At 38.3% G+C, this 10,624-nt stretch overlaps 1 protein-coding gene across 1 annotated transcript; it reads right to left on the reverse strand.

Annotated features, from left to right (window-relative positions):
• Positions 1-107: 107 nt before the first annotated feature.
• LOC133870981 (serine/threonine-protein kinase PEPKR2) lies at positions 108-5,466 on the reverse strand. Its single transcript, XM_062308301.1, has 4 exons — positions 5,175-5,466; positions 4,106-4,892; positions 1,274-1,570; positions 108-841 (listed from the first exon to the last, which is right to left on the reverse strand). The coding sequence occupies exons 2-4, from the start codon at positions 4,851-4,853 to the stop codon at positions 483-485; spliced, it is 1,404 nt and encodes a 467-aa protein (XP_062164285.1). The 5' UTR covers positions 4,854-4,892; positions 5,175-5,466; the 3' UTR covers positions 108-482.
• Positions 5,467-10,624: the final 5,158 nt, after the last annotated feature.

Genomic DNA, 10,624 nt, shown 5'->3' on the forward strand with positions numbered 1-10,624 from the left:
AAAGAAATGTAAGAGCTCCTATCATAAGGAGAAAATTTTATAAGACTCAAAAAAAAAAGAGACAAAATGTCACAACTGGAAAGAAAATCTACGCCACTAGCCAGGAATTCCTTACTACAAAAAGCCCCACGTTTCTTTTCTTTAAGGAGATAACATTCTACAATTTTTTAACAAATATTTACAATAAGGGCCCGTATTTGCCCATTCTGCAAGTGAGGGGAATTCAAATCATAGATTGCCAAAGATTCTATTTACACATTAGTTGTGTCAGCTTATCATATTAGAACCATTATTAGGTCAAAATAGCAAACACGAAAATAAAGAATTGTAATGAGATCTCGAGCTGCAAGTTATCAGGTCACCATTTTGATCTGGAGAGTCAGCTTGTAATTATCATTTGCTCCAAGTCAGGCTCATCTCAAATCCCTATAATGAAAACAGCGGAGAAAGTGGTATTGGTGGAGTCAGTCCAGTCGGTAGGATCAAAAAGCTCTGCAGAGATTGTTAGCCTTCATGTTAGATGAACCATGCTGCTCTATTGGGCCTGTAGTACCACACACTCTACTCCTCTTTGGTCCAGAAATCCGAACATGTGAGACTGCAGTGGCGAGGGCATCGACTAAACCAAAGTCATCCTGATCCTCTGACTTGCAACTTTCAGATAATGAAACAGGACTTGAATCCTCACTGAGAGAGCTGCCAAGTATCCTGTTTCCATCTGACTTTAATCCGGCTGCAACCACATGTTGCCGGCTAGGTGCTCCAATATGGTTCTTCAATTTCGATCTAAGGGGTAGAGTCTTGGGCGTGCACTCTGTGTAGAACAATAACCATGGATGCCCTGAAGCACCGCCAATTCAAATCTCAATTAGATAGAAGAATTACAAACATCTCCAGAAGTCGGTCATCATTTAGTCTAAAGAACAGATCAGAATTACAAAGTAAGAAAACACACAAACACGACCTGCTCAATTGTGCTAAAAAGTTAAAAGAAAACAAGCAAAGAAAAGAATAAACTAGGCCATTGCAAGCAGACATAATACGACCTTTAGTAACTGACAGACCAGCAATGCGCGTCAAAAGAAAGGGGCAGGTTCACTGTGAAAACATTTTATCCGTCACACAAAACTTGCAAGATTAGCAAATATTTTGTAGACTATTTAAGTATGCAGGGTAAAAAGGGGAGCGCATAGAGAAGTTAGCATAGACCTAATTATAAGTTCCTTGCCGTTAGTGAAGTAAGGAATTTCTGGCTAGCGGTATAGATTCTTACTTAATACTTCATCTGCAGTTATCCTTGCCGAAACATCCCTCGTCAGCATTCTACCAAGAAGATCTCGTGCAGGTTTAGATATTGACTCCCATACCCCACTGTGGAAATCAAGCTCGAAATTCTTAATTGCCTCAAAAATCGCTTCTTTGGAATCTCCACGGAAGGGAAGAGCACCGACCAAGAGAGCATGGAGGAGAACACCAGCACTCCAAATATCAACCTTCTCAGAGTATTTTCCTAACAAAACTTCTGGGGCAACATAAGCAGGACTTCCAGCCAATCCGGTCAAGTTCTGACCTGCAGTATAATAATTTGCTCATTTCATAAGCAAGCTGACAGTTTTCACAGATAATCAACAATGTACAAGAAAGACGCTAATAACTTAAGTTACATTTAAGCAGGGAAAAGCCTAGCAAAAGCCTAGCAGGAACATAGAACACAGGACCAATAATATGGTACTAAACAAAGGATTGGTATTCAACGGCATATATAGGAGCAGTGAGAAAAAATTAAAAGAGAAAAATCCAACAAAATGATGGCAGATGATCCACAATGATTTCACTGAAGATGCAAGCTCATTACAAGTGATTAAATATCCTTCTAGAAATTCTCATCCCTTTGCTAAGGCATGCAATAACAAGAACCTTTGACATGCAAACCCACAAGCTTTGTCACAAATATCAAGTTTCAAAATATAACCAGGTACATGGTACTACCACCGAGTAAGAGAAAATTAAAAGGGAAGAATACACTTAAACTCCCTGAACTATCACCCGTTTTTAACATGACCCCATGAACTGTCAAGTGTGACATTAGGATATGTCAAACTACCAAATTGTGACCCCTCCGTCAACGCCAGACATTAAAATGAATAGAAAAGTAGTCACATGCATTGCACATGATCAATTGGACAAAATTATTTCCAAAATACCCCCGCTTTTGGAAAATGACTCTCCTTTTTCATTTTAGGTGGCCGAACCCAAACCTTATGGGTTGGGTTCATTTATTTATTTGATAATTTCGTTTTTTTTTTTAAGTTTCTATTTACATTTTTAATTTTGGTTTTTAAGAAAACAAGGGGTACGTTAGGAAGAACAACATAAAACTTGTATATGACCACTTTTCCATCCATTTGAATGCCCGACACTAATAGAGGGTTTTTTTTTTTTTTTTGTTATAATTTGGTAGTTTGACATATCCTAGTGTCTCAATTGGCAGTTCATGGGGGCATGATAAAAACAAGTGTTAGTTCAGGAGGCTTAAGTATATTTTTCCAAAAAAAAAAAAAAAAATCATGCATGAACATGATATAAATATCCACCTGTAAAGACTCAAAATACGATTTATTTGTTTTATATAATTTTTTCATCATCTCCAACCAATAAAATACACATGCATGCATGCACACGCAAACACACACACACACACAGAGCATATAGGAACAGCTTGGGTTGACTTTGCCATTGGTCTATTTACATACCAAATATGAAAACTAACTCTCTTAACTTTTTTAAGTGAAAAAGTAATTCAAGTTATAGTAGTAATTATAGAAATGGTTTTTCGGATAAAGATAGGCACCCTCTTGCACAAAGTTCTGCCTGGAGGAAATGAAAAGAGCCCCTTCACTTCTGATCCTGCAGCTGACTGTTCCATGCAATGTTTCTGAAACAGACACAACTTTGGTCCCCCACATTCTGCAACCTACATGTTGTCTGGGAGTCTGTATGATACTTGTCTGATATGCCTACGGAAAAGGGATGAAAATATAGTTTCAAGGATCAATAAATTCGAGAGGCCTAATCCAAAGTCCTCCACCTTAGAATTCCCCTTGAGACACTTCTCTTCCTTGGCTGCTTCACTTGCAATCTTGGGTTTCCCACCTCCTAATGAGCGGAAACCTAATTAATCAAGTTTGAACTGCTTAGCTGCCCCTTTTCCAGGGAGACAGATGACTGGCTACAGGATGACCATGGTTCTCTAGTTTAAATTTTAACAAATCAAATTTTCAAGTCTAATTCTTATCTAACCTAATTCCTAAATTAAAGAATACGGTATTAAAGGTTCATTTTCCTTGCATACATTGATCATCCTTTGTCCAATACATTATTTTTCAATATGCGGATGTCTAGTGGACATCAGAATTAAATGTAGGGATGCATGGAAGGCAGTTAAACCAAATGGAACTGTGATTTTAAAAGACATAGAAACACTTTCTAGGAGCATCCTTCATCAAACTTCCATATTCGATTCTGATTTCGTAATCTGATGTCAAATAGACATAGTAACTAGCCCTGTAGAGAATATACATATGCTCGTTCTGATACTTTTTTTTTTTAATCTTATGTCAATCAAGTATAACCATAGACATTATAGAAAAAATGCTCATCAAGATTTCTTTTAGAAGCTACAATTGATACCATCCATTTGGATTTTTTCATCTGTTGTGTTCTTGTCACAGCTAGCAGATCAGGACAGACATGATCAGGGCCATGCAAAAGCATAATACTTCATTGACTCAAACAGCTACAGAAAGGTACAAGCTGGGGGTAGCCCTCCTTGCTCTCTTGGTTAATCTATATCACTTATCTATTAAAATGATGTATCCTTCACCCCACCGTCAACCTCTGTATTTTCATGTGCTTGGAATACTTGTTGCTGCTCTAAACATGCATTTAAAACATTTTTAGTGGGCAAGTAGCATTCAAAAACATACTATCATTCAAACACTAAACTCGCGGTGCTACCAAGTCACCTGTAGAAATTACAATAAAAATGGGAACAAAAGTGACAATTCACGAGTATCATTCTATGTAGGAGGTATTCAGAACTAACCATTAGAAATTCTCGTGGCCAGGCCAAAATCAGCGAGCTTTATCTTTCCCAAAGTTGTGAGCAGAATATTCTCAGGCTTAATATCTCTATGCACAACTCCCATATCATGACAATACTTGATAACTAACATTACTTCCTTGAATATATTGGCCGCACGGTGCTCTGAATATTGAACTTCTTGGACCATCTGATTAATCAAACATCCCCCAGAGCACAACTCCATCACAAGATGAAAACAGTCAGGCTCCTCGTACACAGCCTGCAATGTTACAACCCCGGGATGACCAGACAAGTGCTGCATTATCTCTACCTCCCTGTGAACTGTTTCCTCCCCCTTCCGCAAAGTTTTGCATGCATATTCCACTCCACTAACCCTAGACCGACACGACCAAACTGATCCAAATTTGCCTTTCCCAATTGTGGCACCTGAAATGTAATCATCCTCAATCTTGTTCTTCCGACCCATTTGGGTGGCAACATCGATACACCCTATCTTCCTCTTGAGACCTCTCCCTGGTGGGACCAAAGACGAAGTCCCACAAGTTGGAGCAGTGGCAATGCCCGCAAGCCTATTTTTACAAGAAAGAACGGATTCAGTGTCGGCATCTTCTTTACACTTCTTGTTCAACCTTGTATAATCTTCTAGCGAATAATGAGAGGTGAAATACGACGTTGGTGAATCATGGGTTGATGTTAAAGTGGCTGGTGAGCTCGCATCTGTTTCGCTTCCTTTCCTCTTCTTCCTCATCAAATCAGAGAAAGTGATAATATCATACCCTCTATTTGGCTGCTCAGAAAACATTTAAAAACGAATAAAAACAATTATTCGGATAATAACAATAATATCGTCATACACTACCCAAATTTCCAAGAAGAAGATTCAAAACCCAGTGAATTGGAATTTTCAGCTCTCCGGGAAATAATTTTTCTAAAAAAAATACTAAATTCTCTTGCAATGAATTACAAAAAATATGATTACTTTGCATTTGTCGCACCAATATACAATTAGTGTCAGATTAATCTTCAAATACTAGGAAAATAAATTAAGGGTTAGGGAAAAAGAATGAACCTTTGCGCCAAGACAATGCCCCTCTATTTCCAGAGATCAGATTGGTAGGGAATACAGAAAGATATCCAAAAGCTATGAACCAATGATTGTTAGAGAAAATCGGAAACGAAAATTGGCGTATCGGTATCTAAATCTAGAGGAATTAGGATCGGACCAGAAACCCTAGAACGAAAATTAGGAGCAGAAGATTCTACGAATCAAATAATTGGTCATAGTCCATAGAGGTGGGTTTGGGCTTTGCCTCAGTTCGCCTAAGCCACGTGTCCTTCGCGAAAATATCTGACCCTGAGGGCTGAGGGCCTGTAACCTTTTTGTGTTGGAGATTAAATACCCCGGGTGCAGTAACACGGGGAATTCGGTGGGTGCTCGGAATCTGGAACGTCAATTTCTGAAGATGAGCGGAGATCGGAGAGACATTGGGATTTGTGCCAATGTTGGTCCGACAGACCGACATATGACTTTTTTTTTCTTTTTTTTGTTCCGACATAAGACTATTTTGACACATGTGATGTGATGCGGCGAGGCGTGTGCGACAGCGTTGCAGGCGCACGTAGATGTGTTTCTTTTCTCTGCTGGTTTTACGGACTTGTTTAGGAATTATTGAGAGAGTTTGCTACTTTGCTGCATATAGGCTTTTAGGAATTTTTTCTATATTTAAGGAAATAAATAAGATTTAAGAAGTCTGCTCTACTGCTATTAAATGGCAAGAGAAAATCATATTTAACGCATGTTTTTCCAAACACATCGCATGTTTTTTCAAGAATACATTTGAGTAAAGGAAAGTGACGCGTGTTGTTAAAATATATTTATTTTGAATTTTCATCCGATAAGAATAGGCTATAAAACTTTTATTTTACAGTATCAAATTATAAGTTAACAACTCAAAAAAAAAAATAGAAATTACAACAAAAATACTATAAACTTAAAAACACAAAATCCATCCCTTTCTCAGCACTCTCACTCTCTAATGAAACTCCCAACCACGTTTTCACGGCCAATAAGCCGGAATTCGACCGGAATGAAACTCCCGAGCACGTTTTCCCGGCCAATAAGCCAGAATCCGGCCGTTTTGGCTGAGGAAGGGCTAGATCCCAGCCGGTCGGCAAGGATCCAACCGTGCTGGCCAGGAAGGGGCAAGATCCCGGTCGTTCTAGCAGGGAAAGGGCCAGATCTGGCCGTTCTAGCCGGGGAACGACCAGATGCCAGCCAACCGGCTGGGATCCTGCTGGTTTGGAAGGAGAACGAGTCTCCGTGACGTGTCTGGAGGATTGGTCGTCAATGGAATCCAGCAAAGATTTGGCGGTGGCCGTCAGCGGAATCCGGTGGTGGGTGGCTGAACAAGTGGTAGGTTTAAAACTGATTGGGCTCTTTGAAAATGAAAAATATTGGGTGCTTTTCATGTATAGTATATTTTAGGGGAAATGCTAAACATGAGCCTTTCTTCAGCCTCATGTCCGTCTCTTTCCAGCGTGGCACTGACATTTTATTAAAAAAATGAAATCATTTGGAAAGGCGTCGTCGACTCCGTTGGAGATTTGGTCGGCTGGTTTCGAGATCCGATCTGTAGGCACCGGAGCAGACCGTTCGAGAGAGAGAGAGCGTCGTCGTCGGCGTCGTCGGCGACGGATTGTCCGGTCTGTGCTGGGTTCGAGAGAGCTAGGCGTCGGAGTCGGATTCGGATTTCCGGTCAGTGGGCCGTGCTACTGGTTTCGAGGGACTCCGAGAGAGAGAGAGAGAGAGAGAGAGAGAGAGAGAGAGAGAGAGAGAGCCGATTTTCGGTCGGTGAGAGCCGGTGCCGGCCGTGCTCCTTTCCCACGGTTTGGAGGAACACCCCGGAGACCACCACGTCGAAGCTGTTGTCTTCGAAGGGCAGCCTCCTCACGTCGCCTTCGTTGGAGATCCGGTCGGCTGGTTTCGAGAGAGAGCGAGCTGGGCTCAAAGGCGTCGGAGATCCGGTCGGTGGGCGTCGGAGCAGACCGTTCGAGAGAGAGAGCGTCGTCGATGGGCGCCGGTGACGGATTTCCGGTCGGAAGGAGCAAGGGCGTCGGATTCCGACCGCTTCAAATGCGTCGGAGATACGGTCGGTGGGCGCCGAAGCAGACCGTTCGAGAGAGAGAGAGCGTCGTCGATGGGCGCCGGTGCCGGGTTTCTGGTCGGGAGGAGCAAGGGAGTCGGATTCCGGTCAGTAGGGGAGAGCACGATGTTTTGATTGCTTTTTTTTGTTAAGAAAAAATGAAAACAAAATGACACGTGGAAAAAAGACTGAAGAGAGACGGATGCGTTGCACATGCGTAGAAGCTCTAATATTTTAGTATTTTAATGATGTATCAATTTTTTAGTGGATGTTGTAAAACATCATTTTTACAGCCCATTCTTATAGAATGGGCTCTCGTTTATTTTTGGAGTAATATTATTTAATAAACATGTCATATAGCTAAAATGATGTAATTATCATTGATTTTCTTTTAACAAGTATCGATTAAATGGATATTTTTATCGCTATATAATCAAGTTGTATGACAATCGTATAAGAGTATACTAAATAGCACTATTATTATTTTTAATACTATCTTTGTTCTAATTTAATATCTATAATCCCTATGTCTTAGGATTTAAATTTTTTTACAAGGCCTACAGATTTGACACAATCCTAACACAAAATTAGTGAGTTAGGGTTTATGGGTCTGACGGGTTTAATTAAATGGGTCGAGTTCGGATTGATCTATACAATTATATACTAATGTCTTGACACGATCCGAACTCGACACGCGACATATGAAGATAACAATGTCTTACACGACTCGCAAACCCAACACAAACCTAACATGAAATTAATGAGTTAAGATTAATAAGCTTTTCCCATTTAATTAAATTGATTGAATCTATGTTGGTGGATTGTTGGAGGGTCTTTGGTAACCCCGTATTTTTTACAATCCCTATAAAAACACTATTTTCTATAGCAGGGCATTGGCAATGTTAATTTTTTACCCTCTTTCTGCTAATACTTTGACCAAAATAAAGAAGCAATGTTATAGGCATATAACTTTTAAAAAACACTACGGGTGCATTTGGGATTACTATTTCGTACAGAAAAAGTGCGATTTTAAACCAAATCGCAGAAAATGAACCGTTTGGAAACTGCATTTTTTAAAAATTGCGATTTGAAAACGCAAAAATATACTTATTCAAATCGCAAGTAATGTGGTACTTTTTTGAAAACACAGTATTTTAAAAGGCTAACCTGCGATTTTAAATGTCAAACTGTGATTTTGCCAAACGCTTAACTGCGTTTTTAAAAATCACTTTTTTCAAATTGCACATTTTAAAATCGTTATTTTGAAATCGCAAACCCAAACAGACCCTAATAGTATTAGCAATAGACACCTAATTATTTTTTCTAATTTGGGGAATCAAACCATTTTTTTTTCCCTATACAAATACACTCCACAACAATTACCCTTAATCTTTTCATATACCATTAAATTATTATTATTATTAGTTTACTTTTTATTTATTTGTTTTTTTTTTCACTGCATCTCTCTCTCTCTCTCTCTCTCTCCCTCACTGTCTCTCATTTATTTCCGTCAACGTCAACGTCAACGGCAACTTGCCGCTTATATTATTGTTGTAGAGATTGAGGACTTAGAGGTCCTTGAGGAGCGAGAACTTGGAAAGGGAAGATTTCGTTGAAGATATTGTTTGAGAGGTTGAGGAATCGGATAATGGAGAGGGACGAGAGCTCGTCGAGGATGGGCCTAGAGAGCTGGTTGGCGGCGACGAAGAGGTTGGGGAGGAAGTGCAGATGGCCAAGGTTTAACGAGAGTGCGCCGGATAGATTAAACCTGGAGAGGTCGAGGGCTGTCACGTGGCGGCGAGAGGAGTTGCACATGGCGAGTGTCGACTAGTGGTCATCGATTATAGCGGACTTAACTGAGAGCAGCAATATGGTTCGTGTCCATTCTTAAGCTGTTGTGGAGAGAGAGAGAGATCTATAAAAAGGACAAGGAAGTAGGGAAAGAAAGAGAAGGAAAGAATGATCAAAAGGAAGATGAGATGTGATTCAAAGAACATGTAAAGGAGAGATGAGAGAGAGAGCTTTTTTTAAAAAAAAAAATTATTATTAAAATAATGTATTTGGTAGCTACAGTGCTACCCAATGGTTTAGGGTATTTGGGTTTAGGGTATTTGTAAGGCATCTACTGTCTGAGCTATTTTGTAGTTGTTTTGAAATTTTCCTTATATTTAAGAAAGGGAACCACTTATAAGACATTTACTACTAGTACTCTAAGTACAATATAGATAATTATATAGACATGTAATTTTTATATACAATTACGACTTACGATTTATTATGGAATTAAATTTAAGACATGTCTGCTTTTATTTTACATAAACGCGTGTTTACACGTAAAGAGACTCTATGTATTTATGTATTTATTTATTTACATTGACTTGAACTCCCACACTAAAAATATTAGTTCCACCCCTGAATTTGATTATAATTGATTTATGAGTAGTGTTATATACCACACAAGCATCATACAACTATCTTAGTAGACATTTTATATGGATTTTTAGTAAATTTTCTACTAATCTTTTATGTGTTGCTCCTTCTAATCTTATTGGAACTGCTTTAGTTGGTATCAGGGCCCTATGGGTAGGCTAATTGAGGGAGCAAAAAACGGTTTTTGCTCCCTCAATTCCTTTAATACTTAAGATTATATTTTGTTTAAGAAGGACCAATCAGATTATGATACGTTAACTTTTGTGAGATATTTGTGAGATGTGTTTGTATTGCATGTAGTGTTATTTTCAATTTATATAATCTTATACATATATTTTGATATGATTCGAAATCTATACGTGAATACAAATTGTTATCTCTGCATACTTTGTCATAACTCGAAATGTTCCATCAACCCTTTTAGGGTTTGTTTTGACTTACAATTTTAAAAAAGTGAAATTTTAAAATGTGTGATTTTAAAAAATTGATTTTCAAAAATGCAGTTTAGTTTTTAGTAAATATGTAGTTTGACATTTAAAATTGTATGTTAGCTTTTAAAATTCTGCGTTTTAAAAAAAAACACTTTAATGCATATGATTTGAAAAAATCAAATTTCTATATTTTTAAATCATAACCTTTTAAAAATACAATTTAATTTTAAATTATGAAATCGGAATTCCATATACAATGTTAATGTCTCTCATCACACGCAATTGTGTCAAGCGAAACAGCCCTCGTCAATACGGTCATTGGCTATGTTTGGCAACGTCTTTGACGTGAACAGAGTAGTGGTCCTTACTTTTTTACATTTTCCAATAACAATCAACATCAAAACATTTAAACTTTTTTCATTTTTCATATCACATCAATAATTTTTTATTATTATTCAAATAAAAAAATTCATTACAATATAAAATTTTTTTACTTTTTTTTTATACAAATTCTT

The sequence above is a fragment of the Alnus glutinosa genome, chromosome 6 (assembly GCF_958979055.1).
Source record: "Alnus glutinosa chromosome 6, dhAlnGlut1.1, whole genome shotgun sequence".
NCBI classification, from domain to species: Eukaryota; Viridiplantae; Streptophyta; class Magnoliopsida; order Fagales; family Betulaceae; genus Alnus; species Alnus glutinosa.

Bases quoted from the DNA above. Each gene is read 5' to 3' on its own strand.
- LOC133870981 (XM_062308301.1), bottom strand. From the start codon at position 4,853: ATGAGGAAGAAGAGGAAAGGAAGCGAAACAGATGCGAGCTCACCAGCC. The intron at 1,571-4,105 runs GTTAGTTCTGAA...ATTATACTGCAG, and splicing joins GGCCACGAGAATTTCTAATG to GTCAGAACTTGACCGGATTG. The intron at 842-1,273 runs GTAAGAATCTAT...GCGGTGCTTCAG, and splicing joins AACTGCAGATGAAGTATTAA to GGCATCCATGGTTATTGTTC.